Source organism: Mercenaria mercenaria, chromosome 7, assembly GCF_021730395.1.
Source record: "Mercenaria mercenaria strain notata chromosome 7, MADL_Memer_1, whole genome shotgun sequence".
Taxonomy (NCBI): Eukaryota; Metazoa; Mollusca; class Bivalvia; order Venerida; family Veneridae; genus Mercenaria; species Mercenaria mercenaria.
The window spans coordinates 30,675,226-30,693,448 of record NC_069367.1 but is presented as its reverse complement, the minus strand read 5'-3'; the positions used below and the strand labels follow the sequence as shown (position 1 = coordinate 30,693,448).

Below are 18,223 nucleotides of genomic sequence, written 5' to 3'. Positions count from 1 at the left end.
GAACTACCTGTTTTGTTTGAACCCTTTATTGCGTTTCCGTTTCTATTCTGCTTTCAACAAAGGCCTTGAGTACACGTGCATATGCTTCTTTAGTTTTGATTTTCATTTAGTTTCACACGAGCATGTACGTGCTTTACATGTTGTGTCTTTTGTTACCATATCGCTCTCTTCGACCAATATAGCTCACCGGGGGATCCTTATTGTTTGTTAATACCTTCTTGCTGAGCAAAATGCGGTGTTTAGAGGGACTGTTTACGAACATAAATAGGAGTCAGTCCGAATATGGAATCAGTATGCCTACTAACCATAAATGATCTCAGCAAAGATGTTTGGAAAGTGTTGAGAATAGTACCTGAACATGTACACGAATTGTACGTACACTTACGTGCAGGAAAAGACTATAGATAAACAATTGAAGTCTGCTTAGACTGACTTGCAAATTGTAAATCGGCACAGCTATGAACCAGAAACAAGGGTTTCACGTGTGTCTTTTAAAAATATGTATTAACAATTCGAAGTTCTCAATTTTGACATTCCAACACTTATTAACACAGATGGTAAAAGTTCCAAAATGTAGTCTACCAGTTCTTGCTTGGATTTTTTTACTTACAGCAAACATTGACGCTATAGCTAGATCTAGTACACAAGAAGTAGAACAATACAACATAATTATGGTCCACGTAGCGGCCAGAATACGTATTAGACTAGACGTCACTTCAGAATTCCAGATCCTGTTGTATCTAAAAAAATTGCCTTGATATTTTGAGGACATTTTTCTACGTTTCATTTCCATAAATGAGGATACAGTGGTCCAGATATTGAACTTCCACCGACATAATTATAGTTAATTGTCGAACCAATTTGCTATGAATTCAGTCTGTTTCTTAGATATATGGATTGTCTTAATGTTTCGGCCTTATGGCTAAAAACATAAATACACACAACTAAGAAACTTTTGATTTTAGAATAACATGAAATACATGTGTATATGAGCCGCACCATGAGAAAACCAACATAGTGCATTTTGCGAACAGCATGGATCCAGACCAGTCTGCGCAACCGCGCAATCTGGTCAGGATCCATGTTGTTCGCTTTCAAAACCTATTGCAATTAGAGAAACCGTTAGCGAACAGCATGGATCCTAAGCAGACTGTGTGGGTGCGCAGGCTGGTCTGGATTCGTGCTGGTCGCAAATGCACTATTTTGGTTTTCTCATGGTGCGGGTCAATTATGACGATTTATGTGATTTTTGTGACTGTCTTAAGATGAATAAAATGATATCGTGACATATTCAACTTTGTCAAAATTGTTACAACATATTCTCCTTTTCATAAATGCTATATTATATATTTATATATAAAAATAATTCCAGAATATTGAGGGTAGTCAGAAGTTTTTAGGTAGTTCTGCACGTTTTAAAAACCGGAAGTGATGGCGTAACGTCATTTGTCCGGAAAACGTAGAATAAAGCCTGGATTCGGCGTGCGGAAATGAAAATCATTCTAAAGTTCAGATATGATATTAAAACATGTGACACATTAAATAATTCAAAATAATCTCTTAGAATTAGCGTTCAATTTAATCATGATCAAATATCTCAAAAATAAGCATACGGACCTATCATAGTATTTCATCTAATTATAGACTATTATAGGGCATGTCTTTATTTACAACTGTGAGAACTTTCATCAAATCCCACATTGTAGAAAAATTTCTATTCGCGAAAATGTTTTGAAAGTTATGATTTTCCCATAGACTCCCAATATGAAATATTGCGCGAGGTCCATATTTTTCAAATCAGTCAAGCAAAACATCAAGGACGCGACCCAAACATTTTATTTGCTGAATTTTCTAGGTATATTCTGAAGTTTTGAAAAATCAGAGTTTAATCAAATTCTACAATGTAGAAAGAATATCAATCAAAACGTGCAGAACTAACTTAAAAGCACTACCGGTATATTATCATTTTATACGGAATGACGTGTTACTGAACTAGTAACCGAAATTCTACAGCTATAGATCAAGTCATGATAACTGAGTCGCGCAATGAGAAAACCAACATAGTGCGTTTGCGACCAGGATGAATCCAGACCAGACTGCGCATCCACGCATTCTGGTCAGGATCCATGCCTATCGCTTTCAAAACCTATTGCAATTAGAGAAACCTTTAGTGAACAGCATGGATCCTGACCAGACTGCGCAGCTAGTCTGGATACATGCCCGTCGCAAACGCATTATGTTGGTTTTCTCATAGTGCGGCTCGTATAAAATCCCAAGAAACAAAAAAAAAACACTTACTTTTTTGAAATCCATGAAAAAATTTCAATGTTCCAACGAAATAGTTGTTTGACGGGACCACCATATGATTTCATAAACATACGACTGAACCACCGCATGAGAAACTGCAAACATTTCCCTAATAGGACTGATATTTTATTTCCAATTAGATAATTAACCCCTTCCGTAGCAACGTACACCATAGAATGACAAATAATTCAGATCCAAACATATCAATTCTTTACTCTATTAACCTACCAACAGAAAGCTAAAATATGTTTTATTCAGATGGGCTGTTTTACTAAATTAACCTCTCCAAGGTTAAACAACAATGTTCGGTCTCCGCAAGAAGATGTAGCACTCAAGGTAATATTCTGTAACCCGGTCTGAAATGGGCACTTTTCATATCAGTTAAATGAAACTGAAAGAAAGACGTTTATCACTTTAACATAATAATTTCATATGATGTGTATTCTGGAATGTCTTTATGAAGTATGTCGATAGTTCGCAAAATTATATTAAAACATGACAAGACGCTTTTCCTTATATGACTGTACTCCTTTTTCTATTATTTCTGCCACACGTAAACTTTCGTCTTTGGTGATCAGTGGAACCGTCTTACCTGCAAAACATAAAGAATTATTGATGAAAAGTGTACCAAAATCTATCCTAGGCAAATGAGTTCCAGCATTGTTTGTTTAGGCTTCACTTAACTTAAAACATGTGAAGGCAATTTTGATTTCAAGATCAGAATGGATGGAATAATACATCGAAATTTTAAACGACGATGAAAAATATTTTTCTGGCATTGCTGAATCATTTTCATTGACAAACAAATAGAATACCAATTGATTTTCGGTCTGGTTACTAATGCAGTAAAAGTATTTTGATTAGTCAACAAACCGTCTAAGCAATCCACAAAATGTGCGATTTCTGCTTCGAACGGAGCTTCAAATCTCTGCGGGAACGAGTTAAACAGTCGTCTGCTGCGACCCCCGCCAATGCCATCTATAATTGTGGAACTTTCTCTTGGATTCTCAGCCATCGCCATACCTTGTGTACCGAAAGCCTAAAAGCAGGGAACAGTTTGTACAAATTCATGTTAACTCCATTAAAATAATGAAAGACTTGAAGGTTCTCAAGACGCTTTCTAGAAACTCTCCCGAGAGAACTTGCTTTACAGCAATGTATGACCTATATGGATAACTACGGGAACATAACAAGTTCAGCAATGTTTTGATAAGCATGTTAAAATAAAAAATAAACAATGCCTTCTTGTGGTTTATCGTTTAGTTTGTCCCGATTCATCATTTACACGCCTTCGGGCTGACGCCTAGTTCAATTCCTGCACATTTAAACTCTGAACCGTGATAAAAACCCGAAGGCCTGTGTTATTTTATAAGCAAATGGACAATGCCATAGCTTTTGCTAGTATTAAAGGGTTGGCCCTTCCAAGTTGTCACACTAGTTTTAATATATTTGGTCATTATTTTCTTTGAATGTTATGTTATGTACAACTAACAATTTGCGAATGTTCAAAGAATCCAGATTACATTTTTTTCTAAACGAATTGTTTCTGTAATGCTGTTTTATAATAATGCGCCATCAACGTTAAATAAAAAAACATCGGCTCTTTACTGTTATGCCATTATCGTTGGCATTTTCAATCAATGAAACATTTTTGAAACAATTAAGAAAATATCTCATAATAAACTGAATGATTAAAGCATCAAGTTGTTTTAGAGACTTCGACATAAAAGAAAACTTTGAGATTAGAAAAATGGCGAGATTGTGCATTTATCAGAATTTCTGCTTTGTTAGCCTTTTTAATGGAACGGAAATACCTCCAGCCGTATATCGTAACCATAGCAACTCTCTCTGAACACATCCATGGTAACTAACGTTCCATCCGGGTATTTTATCATTCCCGCCATTGAGTCTGGTTGTCCGCACTCTTTTAGCTCATCGTCCTGTACATGACAGTTTATGAAGATGGATTCCGGCTTCTGTGCTTTGGTTAGCCACACAATCATGTCAATGTCATGGACTCCGAGATCAGCAAGTATATTGCACCCTGAACTGTCTGTGGAAAATATTTACCTATGAGTCAAATGGGCCTAAAGAACTCTCCTCTACAATGAAGATACCAGATTTATTATAGACTCCGTGGACTCGAACCATATTAAGGAAATCAGAGAAAACTTTACAGTGTTTGCAAAAAGGTACGGACAACCAAAATGTTACAATCGTTCTTCAGTTTTTATTTGCTTGAAACATGTGAAGCATTTATCAAAGATGACTTATATAACAAACAACATACCAGCTGTTTTAAGGAATGTGTACGATGGTTTTGGTGAATCTCTAGTCGTGGTTTTTATGCACTGTAATTTACCTAGAACCCCATTATCCACAGCATTCTTCACATCGCAAAATTCTGCATCAAACCGTCTGCAAAATTCATGATCTTCTGCATAGAATTTATTTTCTTTTAATTAATTTGTGAAATAATGTATATTGGTTTACTAGTCTTTTATACTGCCCACCAGCTTCAATCGGGATAAGTATAATGAGCTAATTTAGTAGCCCGAAGAAAGTAAACATATATTTCACAGTGTATAAGCGTTAATATTTTAGTTAGTTTTTATTTTCCCACTGCCTCAGTTCGATGCTCAAAGTTCACATGCATTCAGTGTAGTGCTTTCTTGCAGTGAGCATTGTGATTATAGTCCTTACCTTGCTAAATTTCTATAATGAACTTGTCCTTCTTTCAATTTGGATAATACCATTAATTGTTAAATGGGGTGCTTACCAAAAAGATACTGACTGAATGGCGAACAGTGCAGATTTTGATCAGACTGCACGAATGTGCAGGCTGATCATGTTCCCCTGTTCGCAAAGGCACAATCTGATGTGTCCAGCATGAAAAGGGATAGTGTCCTAGTTCGGCCTGAGTGGCAACATGGCACGTCGTAAGAAGAGTGCCATTATTAGCTACAGTACCAGAAAACCACAACAAATGAACAAACCAAACGTTCAGTTAAACGATAGCTTTACTTTGTAAGAGCTTGCTTATTCATATTATTTAATTTGAATTGAAAGTAATTCGCCAATTTTAATGAATTCGACAAAAGAACTTGATTGCTAGGTATACCGGTATACCGTATTTGAATTCAAACTCACCTGGTATATCCGGTAACGAGTGTGAGACCTTTGTCCTCGGCTGTTTCATAACATGTTCTTATATCCGATACCGACTCCCCAGCCGGTTTCTCTGTAAAAACAGCTTTACCTACAAATAAAGAACAGAAACTAACGTCATCATTTGAATAAATTTCAATAATTCTATAATAAATACCCTTCCAGTATAGCATAACGTCGTATGGTTGATTAACCTTTAGCCTGCTAAATTTCTAAAATGGAATGGTCCATCATTCAATTTGGGCAGTACCATTCTTTATTAGAAGGGGTGTTCACTGAAAATTTATTGACTGCATGGATGTGCAGGCTGATCTTGGTCTGCACTGGTCGCAAAGGCAGAATCCCTTGCCGCCAGCATGCTAAGGGTTAAACATAATTCGCATTATTACTTATTCGCGATTTCATTGTATTGTCCATTTAGCCCGTAATATCTTCATAAAATAAGATGTTAAGATACTGGTTCTTGTTCACTGACAAGATTTAAAACAGCCGGTATACATGTAAGCATTTTATGGGTAGTATCATATTTTTTGTCTATGTTTACGTAAAGTTCTTCGAGCTTTTGGGCTTCCGGTCATTCCGGTAACGAGAGACCAAATTCTAACAGCATTGGTCAAAGGGGTCCGACACGTGTGGATCTCTTTTATGTGGCATTATAAATGGTCCCGCGCCAAGGGGTGGGGGGGGGGAGCAAAACTTGGGTCAACTGACATGTTTTGCCATCAGTTGCTCAGGAATATTTAGTATGTCATGTGAAAGTGTTTCATAGATGCCGGGCCAATTTTGACTAAATAGTAAAATGTTAATAAACGGGTACCTTGTTTAAGACTTTGGCAAATGTACTCTGTATGTGTATTTGTGGGCGAAACTACAATAACTGCATCTAAACTGAAAAAAAATGAACAATTAAAGTTACACAAGACTTTTAATTTAATTGGAAAAACTAAAAAAAAATGTAAACTTACAGCGTTAGAAAACTATAATTTTAATGTCGCACACGAACGTACTAAGTATACAGTTGGATCCAATAAGGGGGCTAATAAAGCGCAAAATATTTTATTACATTTTCTTTTATAGTATTCAAATATTCATTCTTTTACAAGTGTCTGAGATGACAATCATCGAAAACAGGAAATAAATTATTAATATCTTTCATTTTCATAACAAAAACGTACGGAAGGGATTACGGTACTTTAAAAGCCAAAATTATAATACAGATCTGTGTGCAGACATTGTGTGTATGCTTTTATATGCTCTTAATCTGAAAATAATAGACATGGTTTTGAATGTTTAAATGACTGTGCGGCACACAGTCTGCTTTGATCATTTTAGGCCACAGGAATACAATTGTGTATCTATTTTGCCCACACTTGTACATATCGTGGAAAGAAATCTGACTCAAATTTAATTTATTAATAATGCATGACCATTTATTGCTGACCATCTCTTCTTTTAGTAGCATTTAGATAGTAAAGTCAACGCCTAAATCTTAAAAAACCTGCAGGCCGAATGATAGATTCTAAGTAGCATTCGCCTATTTATATAACTGACGTTTGTACAACAACTACCGCGAATCAAGTTATACCTTTTATCAGACAGCAGCTGGTCTCTATCAGATGGCAAGTGAAACTTGATTTCGTCCCCTAATACGAACTGTTCCTTCACCTCCTGAAATCTGTCCTGATCTTGTTCTACGATCCATTTTAGGTCCAACCGGCGATTGCGCAATATGTTCTTCAGATGTACGCCTGTTGACAGAGTGGCAGTTTAGTAACAAGTAACAGTTTAGTTAAGCTGTCAACTTCAAAAGAAAAAATCCGGTAATATACATACTTTCAGTTGTTGGTTTTTCAAAACGCCGCACTCTGTACTGTGTCTCTAATGCCTCATTTTAGACACCGTTGTCGGACTCCGACAGAGTTTGCTGCAATGAACCAGAATTTAGGCTAACGATTTTTTTCTACTAAAAGAACGAAGTTTTCATGGTGCTGCCTTTGATCGTCTGTCCATTACTTGCCATCGGTTCTTGCTGTTTCGCTGGAAATTGGTGTATAAAGTCTATATATAGATAATATCGGTATTATAACTGATCTTGGTGTTACAGCATAATACGTCTGAAAGAAAAAAGAAAGTAACACATACTAGTATACGATTAACCAATAGCATAATCCTCTCAATACTAATATTTGTAGTAAGGTGCTCTGTTAGGGCCACCGCCAACTCCCTATGAAAGCGAAGCGCGAAGGTACGATGGTACGATTGCAATAACACGAAAGTACGATGGCGAAGTGCGAAAGTACGTCTATCGTATTATCGCGCTTCGCTACTATATCATCGTATCTCTGCGCTTCACGTATTTAGGGCGCATGGGTTGGCCTTAACGGAGAAACGTATTGCAGTGTGTAGCCCCCTAGTAGATCCATGTCAGACCGTAGAACTGGTTTATGCTATAGGCCTTTTCATATTTACACAGAACCGAAATTGAGTCCGAACTAAGGTTTCCGGGATCGGATCGGTTCGGTTCGGTTTCGTTTTAGCTTTTTAGATTAGGTTTTGGCGTATATGCGAAATGACACATTGATCATGGATACGACCTTTATTTTTTGTTTCGGTTGCAATCGGTTCGGTGTATATATGTGAAATGGCCTAAAGTAATTCTCACATCTTTTAAAGTGGTGAAACGCATTTTGGTAGACACTTTCACTGGGACAAGATTTTTGATGAAATTGGCCCGGATTTAATACGGACATTTACAAGTTTTAAAGAATATCTTTCCATAGCAAATTGACTAAATATATACTAGTACTTTTCTGGCACTATATGGGTACTACAAAGAGAGGCAGTTTACGAGAAACAAGGATAACTAATCTACTAAGAAATGGCTTATTTCAAACCTGCTATTCTTCCGCAACCAAATAGTCCAACCGAGTATTGTTTCTTTATTTCTCGGCCGTTCTCAGTATGTAGCTCCCGCTTATTATTCTGTAGCAAATAGAAAATAATTTATATTACTACATGTAGTAGTGATGGCAAAGAATAGCATTTTTGATATTCGAATATTCGCTAACGAAATATAATTATCTGTATTAAAACCGATGCTTCTTAACCGCGTTCTATTAAGGTACATTTTGAGTGATACTGGTCTGCGCAAACATAGCTATACTTACACTTATCAACAAGAATGCCAAGATGGCCCTAGAGAGCTCACCCGGGTTTCACAGATCCAACAAACATATTGGGAGCCAAAATAGATCCGATTGCAAGAAGAATGCAAGAGGTACCAGCAGACAGGGGAGCCCACGGACAACTAAGAAAAGATCAATAAGATCAAAATTTCTTGCCTATCTAGTTGGGAAAGCATATAATTGTCCGAGCACGCGCCAGGGATAGATATACCGGTCTTTCCCTGGGGAAAGCCCTTGTCTAATTGGTAGGGCGACAATTAGGCCATTCAAAACGTTTAACCCAGACCAAATTTTTGACCAAGGCAAGTTATACTAGTATATCAAAATGTTCGTAAAGGTCTGGCGTTAATCAGACTGCATAAACTGGCATAAATGGTGGCGATCTGAGAAATCCAAGATGTCGTCCAAGATGGCCGCCACAAAAGTAATGATGACTACAATCTTTAAACATACCATCATGTTAACATTTATTTTCATATATATAATATATATTTTTTTTCTCTTTGTTTTACTAAGATATGTCGGGTTTTATGAGTATCTTTTTAACATAAATTGCCTAAAATCATTATGAAGATTAAAGATCAAAAGGTCAAAGATCAATCCATGACACAAATATTAATCCTATCCTGCATTTAGCTGTTAGCATTAATGACGTAAATGTATGGTTAAAAACTTAGTGATAAGTCATTTCATTGTAATGTCAATTTTCATGGTAAATACTGAAGAGTTTTTTCTTGTTTTTATATATGATGTGTGATATGGTACAAATAACATTATATCTAAATTTCAGCTTAAACAATGAATCTGAATTTATTTCATTTGACTTAAAATATTTTCTGACGTATTTGACAACTTTTTTTTTGCATTGAGATAAGTTCTTCCCGCATCAATCGTAGCATAACTGGGAATTAAATATTTATCAATGACTTGATACGTAGGACTAATTGCAAGAGCAGATACATGGAAGTTAAATAAGAAGTTTTAGAAAATCTTAAATAATATGCTTCAAAATGATCAAATCAAGAGTTAAGTATTATATACAGTCTTAAATATTACATATCAGCAACCAGCAGTACCATGCCATGAACACTACTCAGTGAGCTGTACTCACAATGCCGTGAACACTACTCAGTGAGCAGTACTCACGGCAACGTGAACACTACTCACTGAGTAGTACTCACAATGCCTTGAACACCGCTCAGTGAACACTACTCACTGAGCAGTACTCACGGTTATGTGAACACTACTCACTGAGTAGTACTCACCATGCCGTGAACACTACTCAGTGAGCAGTACTCACCATGTCGTGAACACCACACAGTGAGCAGTACTCACGGTAATGTGAACACTACTCAGTGAGCAGTACTCACGGTAATGTGAACACTACTCAGTGAGCAGTACTCGCGGTAATGTGAACATTACTCACTAAGTAGTATTCACCATGCCGTGAACACTACTCAGTGATCAGTACTCACGGTAACGTGAACACTACTCAGTGAGCAGTACTCACCATCCCGTGAACACTACTCAGTGAGCAGTACTCACCATCCCGTGAACACTACTCAGTGAGCAGTACTCACCATGCCGTGAACACTAATCAGTGAGAAGTACTGACAGTACCATGAACACTACTCAGTGAGCAGTACTTACGGTGCCGTGAACACTACTCCGTAAGTAGTACTCACACTGCCGTGAACACTACTAGATGATCCATGTTCTGTGAAATGTACTCAGAGCTGTGATCACTTCACACTGATCATTAGCAATGATCACTGAGAAATTGTAACCCTAGCACACTCAGAGTCCTTTCCACTGAACATTTCTCATCACACTAAAAAGGGACACCATTGTAAAAAAATATGTGACCGTGCGACCACATACACGCATCACAGGATTGATGCCCCTTTCTCTAACGAAAAAGGGGCGATATTTTGTCAACCTACCATATCCCCTTTTGGAATAGGTTATCAGTCAACTATTAAACAAGGTGTTTGAAGAAATAGCTTATATATGACATCTTTCTTACGTTTAAGCAGGGTAATAGTGTCAATTTGTTTTCAGTTTTGACATTTAAAACCGAATATGATTATATATTTTATTGGGAAAATATGACGATGATTATTTTTTTCGGGTCCTGTAAAACTGATTTATTAGTCTTTTAATTATTTCAGTGACATCGTCGAAACGTTTTATAAAGTCCTAATATTTCAAGTTATGCAAACGTATACTCTATTTTTGTATGCAAATCTTTGCTCGAGGCAGTATGCGCACAATAATTGAACAGCATTGAAAACATGTCTATGGATAATACGACATTATCCGTGTCCATGAAAACAAATATAAATAAATGTAGATCTATTAATATACAGAATTTAAAACAATTACCGTAACTGAACCAAATATGTAGCTATTCTGATATTCTGACCTCATAATGGATAAAAAATATCCCTATCTTTGGGGGAATACAAAACATAGAATAGAACTAGAAACTAACAACAACATTTGAGCCGTGTCATGAGAAAACCAACATAGTGGCTTTGCGACCAGCATGGATCCAGACCAGCCTGCGCATCCGCGCAGTCTGGTCAGGATCCATGCTGTTCGCTAACGGTTTCTCAAATTGCAATAGGCTTTGAAAGCGAACAGCATGGATCCTGACCAGACGCGCAGTCTGGTCTGGATCCATGCTGGTCGCAAAGCCACTATGTTGGTTTTCCCATGGCGCGGCTCATTTGTTTGTTATACCTGCATAACTTGAGGAAGAAAATAAGACACATGTATCAGTATACATGTATCAGTTTTTTCAAGTATCTTTCTGTTTACCTGCTTGTAATGCGCATATAAAGTCACATTAGTAAGAGTACCTTTTACAACAGTTTTATTGTAAAACATCAATAATTGTCATTCTTTGTATCAGATAATCCTTTTGTGCCATTCTTTTAATTCTTTCAAAAGGATTTATAAGTTCTAATTTTCAAAACTGCAAATTAGTGATAATGAATGGGTAAAATTTGTATTTTTAGCTGGAATTTGACCTTTTAACATACATTTTTACCTTTCTTCAGATGTAACAATTTAAATTACAAGTCATGAAAGGTGTGTTTCAATATATCTGCACAACAATGCCTGCCAGCAGTTTATTTCAACAAAAGTGAATGAAGAAAACCTTATTTTTACCAAAAAATACACCTTTTTTCATTTTATGGCGGCCATCTTGGACGCTATGTTGGATTTCTCAGATCGCCACCATTTATGCCAATTTATGCCGGCACTTTTAGAATCTACAAACTTTTACGAACATTTCGGTATATAACATGCCTTGTTAAAAATTGGGTCCGGGTTATCACAATCTTGGCCGAAGTCATCCTACCAAAAATAGCGTGCACTTAGGTGACGTCACGTAGTACTGGTTCTAATAAACGAAAATTGGTAGATCGGTTTGATTGACACAACGATATATTTTGAATGTGATAAGCAAGAAATTTTATCTAACATGTTTGCCTAATGTAAAACAGATTTTTTCCAATCCTCGGGACAGCTTGGATAAAAAAAAACTCACTAACGATCGTTTTTTCATTCCACACTGTCTCTCGGGTAGGGAAAAACCTGTCTTACACAGGCATGCATACAAGTTCCTTATAATGATTTGACCTTCGGTAAAAGTGGCGGTAGTCACCATTTAAAAAAAGAGCTAATTAGAGCCAGTAGAACTTTAAAACAAGAGCTATCACTTAATGTGTCTAAACCACAAACTTTGAAATGGTTACAATGATGAGAAATAAAACAAATTGTATATTTCAAGTAATACTCAGTTTTCCTTCAGTTAGCTCATCTACCATTGCATCAAGTCACTTCGAATTCCCTTCACTGGATATAAAGTAAATGTCTTAAATCATGAAATGTTAAAAATGTGAGATAATACATAAGAGAAGACCGCGTCATGAGAAAACCAACATCCGCGCAGTCTGGCCAGGATCCATGCTGTTCGCTTTCAAAGCCCATTGCAATTAGAGAAACCGTTAGCGAACAGCATGGATCCTGACCAGTCAAGTCATTATCTTATATAGTACGAAAGTTATGTCCAGAAAAGTTTGTAAAACATTTAAGTATAAAAGGGGCATAAATCGGTCAAAAATACAAACCAGAATTATGGGGTTTGTTTACCATACATGCAGATGATGATGATAAAGATACATTTTAAGTTTCAAGTCCTTATCTTATATTGCATTAAAGTAGTATCCATAAAGCAAGATTGCAAAAAAGTTTAAGTACAAAAGGGGCATAATTCTGTCAAAAACACAATAAGAGTTATGGGGTATGTAACCACACATGCAGATGATTATAAACAAATACTTTTAATTTCAAGTCATTATCTTTTAAAGTACCAAAGATATGTCTATAAACGAAGCTTTCGAAAAATTTAACATGAAAATAATTCAAAGTATAACTCCTTGGTGACCTTGACCTTGGGTATAATGGGCCCAGTCCCTACACATACTTTGTATGTATGTTGGACAACGTTTATGTGAACTTACAGTATGATATAAGCAATAGTGACAAAGATATGACAGAAAAACAAAGGTTGCCGAAAAACTTTAACCTTAAAAATAACCTAAGTATAAGACCTTGGTGACCTTGACCTTGGGTATAATGGGCCCAGTCCCTATAAATACTTTGTTTGTATGCTGGACAATGTTTATGTAAAGGTACAGTAAGATATAAGCAATAGTGACAAAGATATGACAGAAAAACAAAGGTTGCCGAAAAATTTTAACCTTAAAAATAACATAAGTATAACAGCTTGGTGACCTTGACCTTGGGTATAATGGGCTCAGCCCCTACACATACATTGTTTGTATACTGGACAATGTTTATGTGAAGTAACAGTAAGACAGAAGCAATAGTAACAATGATATGGCAGAAAAACAAAGGTTGCCGGAAAACTTTAACCTTAAAAATAATCTAAGTATAAGACCTTGGTGACCTTGACCTTGGGTATAATGGGCTCAGCCCATATACATACCCTTTTTGTATACTGGACAATGTTTATATGAAGTTACAGTAAGATATAAGCAATAGTAACAAAAATATGACAGAAAAACAAAGGTTGCCGAAAAACTTTAACCAAGAAGGGTCACGCCGACGCCGACGCCGGGGCGAGTAGTATAGCCCCCCTATTCTCCGAATAGTGGAGCTAAAAATGTCAGTTTTATATAGAATATATAGGGAAAACTATTTTACTATGACTATGACTTAGAGCCACAGTAAATCGAGTATAATTTCGGTGACACTTCTGTACCGAAATAACTGAACGGCGTTTGATATTGTCGCTTTAAAGCGTTTCAATAAAAGATTTGAGAAACTTCTACTTTTCAGAAGAATATAATTCAATACTAATACTAAATTTACAGAACATTTGATTTAAAAAATATCGCGAAATTTTGAAGACAAAATGTTTTCCATGAGTTTACAGTCGGTTTCAACATGGTAATAACATCATTTTTATATGCGCTTTGAATTTTATATGAGGTACACAACGGCCACACTTTAAGTATTACAAAATAAATAAGAAGAAGTGGGTGTCAAAATATTTGAATAAAAGATGCAAAATTGAAAAAACTGCTATGTATAGAAGAGGCACTTTTAAAGTCCACAGTGTATGTATGTGTTCATAAGATGGGTACGCGGTTGTGCAAATTTTACTTGTTCATAAAAGGAATTTACGTAGTCATGGCTTCCAGATAAAGGACGGGATGGAACAATATATAAAACCCCTTCCCTCCCCAAAGAAACATTTGGCGGGAGTATAAATGATATGATTCTCTCGGTTGTACAGAATAACTTATTTTGGGCCCGCCGGTGAGTAATACGTGCCTACAGCTGAACTTGTTGATATTAACACGCAAAAAGATTTAACGAGATCCTCGTTTCCATATTTAACACGATTGCACTAAATTCATGTGAGTCTAAATAAATCAAACGCAGTTTATTAACCCTACACTTTTAAAACACTTCATTCGTCATAACAAGATAATTCTCTCATGATTTTGTAATTCGGTCAACATAATTACATATGTGGCAGATATCTACGCGGAATTGGTCCGTATACTAAGTCTTTCCAAAATTCAAGCTGTAGACATTTGGTATTAAATTTGGCAATCATATGCTTACATTGTAAGTGGAGCTAAACGAGCTATGTGTACAGGCCAAACTGACCAAAAATAACGACAGCTTCGGTGTGCAAGCCGAGTGAATCGGAAAAGAATGACGCCCTAAGTGTGCAAGCCGGGCGGACCAGAACCACAGATATGACGCCCTAGGTGTGCAAGTTAAGCGGACCAGAACCACAAATATGACGCCCTAGGTGTGCAAGTCGAGCGGACAAGAACCACAAATATGACACCCTGGATGTGCAAACCGAGCGGACCAAACCAAATTTATAACAGGTTCTACCTTGGTCCAAAACGTTACTATGTATTACCTGGTCTGACATTCGACAAGCCGGTAAACCAAAGGCTTTTATACTTCTTTGGGTAAACAAAGCGGCTCGTCGTTACGCTTTCACTACAGTTGGGTGTTCACTACGTTTAACTACAAATCTGTGCGCTTTTACATTATTACCAGCTAAAACGTAGCTATTCGATCGTAGTAATACGTTCTAATACCGTGAAGTGATACCAAGCACAACCTACCAAAACCTAATAAAATGTAGAAAAAGGGTAGCAAAAGTGTTAAAGCTTTGATATTACGTAACAGTACGTAGATGGCAGCCATATTTGACTTTGTACGTTTTATACGTATTTAACATTTTAGTACATTCTCAGTACGTTTTAATACGTTTTGCTAAGTTTAAGAATGTATATATTGAAACCCCACAGGGTTTTTTTTCACAGTCCTATCATCGGTACGTATATGGCCGTACCTAATACGTTTTTCTAAGTATATTTGTCGTATTTGTCGTTTATATTACGTTTTTAACATGTACCACGCATAATACTTGACAGAGTGACTGTGGTGTTAAACCTTCTATTTAACCTAAGGAAAACAATCGGTCAACAAGACCTCAAGATAAAATTGTCTGTTTATCTTAAATTACTTTTAGGTTAATGTCAATAAACAGGCCGAAAGGTTTGGCGCTTAATACATTTCTTATCGCCTGAAAAATTACACTGAAATAAGGACAGTGGGTCAATATAAATATACTCGTCGAACTTTTTAATGCCTCTCGGAACTGTTTACAATATCTTTCAATCTTCATAGTACTAACAGTAAATTTATCAAATTTCTTATACACGTAAATACATCTATATATACTACAGATAAAATGTCGGACAAATTTGACCAAGGCGGACAAAATCCCCACTTAGATTCAAATGTTCATTTCATTTTATTTATCATATCAAATATATCTCTTGTCATTTCTTTTAATCTTTATTTTAATGTTAAGAGTTTTTATTAAAAAAAAAGTAAAAGGGGACTTTCTCCTTGGCCAAATTCAGCAGAGGGGATTTTGTCGTTTTGTACATTCTATTTGTATATGTTTATGGTTGAGACACTAATAAACCGTAAATCGTAAAAAATATTTTAAAAAATGATCAGTTTCATGTATTTTTTCACAACGCATGATTTCACTATCAATAATAAAATAATGATATACTTACGGTTAGTGCGGTCAGCGACAGTATTCCTTCTTGAACTGAATTGAACTTAGCACACGACCTGCTAGCCAAAAGTCCGAGTCTCAATTTGCTAAGCATGGCTAACTGAAAATATGAATCCTTATTCCTTGTTAAGGATAAAGTTGTATGAACAATATTTGCAGTTATATTCTGTACAGTACCGGTCTAAACCGGTTGGGCAAACAAACAACCTGATAAGAGCAGAAGACCTTTAAATAATTACTTCGTAATTGCACTAACTTTGGCTTTATCTCGTTTTGTTATATTTCAGAATAGTGCATATGATATGGCACAAAATATGGCTTGTGAAGAAAGCACCAACATTTACATGAAATTCCTTTAAGGTATCCCAAATCCTACAAAAGGAGGAGACACGCTCCGGCTACCCTTGATATTCCTTTTACGGTAATTTTAAAAAGGGAGATAAAAACGTCTTGAAGAAAACAGTTTTTCATACACTGTAAATTTCTGTAAATTAATTATTTACATTTAGCAAAATTTGAATAACGTATCCCTGAAATGGACCGACAACAATTTGACGGTACGGACAAATGTACCCATCTTAATCTACGTTACTGATCGTAATAAGATATACCTTTATCATATACCTATATAATACTGCCAAAAATACGGCTTGTATTCAAAAAGTACAGTAAATATGAACAAGCAGCAAAAAAATCCGTATTGTACTTTCATTTAATATGCGTGGTCTGACACAGTTCTATAAATAGCGCACACAAAAACTGCATTCAGTTCTATTAAGGTTTTAAACATCGATAACATTGAAGATTTCGTTCAATAACAAAACGACAAACACTTAATAAAAGGGTCGGCATCAGAGTGGCTATATCTGGGATTTGTAGTCGGCTCTCGTGGATTTGCCAGGTTGGATAACACTCAGCGCTTGTGAGATCCGGTCAGTCGAATACAATAGGGTTTTTATAACAGTAGCTCGATCTGGGACGCAGTGTTCGGCTCGAGTGGATTTTGCTAGATCGGATCTCACGAGGCGCGTAAGCGCAGAGTGTGATCCGACCTTGCAAAATCCACGAGAGCCGAATACAAAGTCCCAGATCTAGCTACTGTTATAATGACCCTTTTATTATATACCTTTACCATTTTGATTCTTGTTTTGTTCTTGAACGAAATCTTTAATGTTTATCGATATTTAATGGAACTTAGTGAAGTTTTTATGTGCGCTATTTATAGAAATGTGTCGGGTTATGCATTTTTATGAAAATAGTCCGGCAGCCTACAATACGGAAGGTACAATACGGAATTTAAAAGGTACAATACGGAATTTTTGTCTGCCTGTTCATATTTAATTGTGTAAAACCGATTTTTTACAGAATTTATATAGGTATATAATAAACTAGCATCTCCGATCGAGCTACTATTATTCTAATAACCTATTGTATGTACATATCTTTGTTTTAATGTGAAAAGGCGCGAACATTTGTATTTAACTGCATATATAAAGAAGTATGCTGAATAAAAACAGGATGGCATTTGTATGTTTACTTTCTTTTTTTTTTTTTCCTTTTTTTTTTGAAACGATGTTCGGGATTGAAATACCTGCAGACATCTAAGCAAAGAGCACTCTAAATTCAAGATGGCGGAAGTACCTTAATTACTGTTCACGAAAGTCGTATACAATATAATACTAATGATGAATTCTTTTCGAGAGAATTAGACATTGTATTTGCCATCACTCCATCTATCAAAATGCAAAATATCATGTTGCAATATTTTCAGCAAAAGTTTCTGTCCATATGCCTTACAATTCTGCTTTAGTTTATATTAAATTATTTTAGGTCGATTGTGAAACAAGTTCTACAACATATATTAATCACTCTTGACACCTGATGTAATCCATTGCGTCGA

At 36.1% G+C, this 18,223-nt stretch overlaps 1 protein-coding gene across 1 annotated transcript; it reads right to left on the bottom strand.

Moving 5' to 3' along the window:
- Positions 1-2,417: 2,417 nt before the first annotated feature.
- LOC123554641 (myo-inositol 2-dehydrogenase-like) lies at positions 2,418-16,486 on the bottom strand. The gene is made up of 9 exons (XM_053547955.1): positions 16,322-16,486; positions 8,370-8,457; positions 7,061-7,223; positions 6,293-6,363; positions 5,458-5,566; positions 4,598-4,725; positions 4,122-4,360; positions 3,181-3,346; positions 2,418-2,899 (listed from the first exon to the last, which is right to left on the bottom strand). The coding sequence occupies exons 1-9, from the start codon at positions 16,415-16,417 to the stop codon at positions 2,796-2,798; spliced, it is 1,164 nt and encodes a 387-aa protein (XP_053403930.1). The 5' UTR covers positions 16,418-16,486; the 3' UTR covers positions 2,418-2,795.
- Between the last annotated feature and the right edge of the window lie 1,737 nt (positions 16,487-18,223).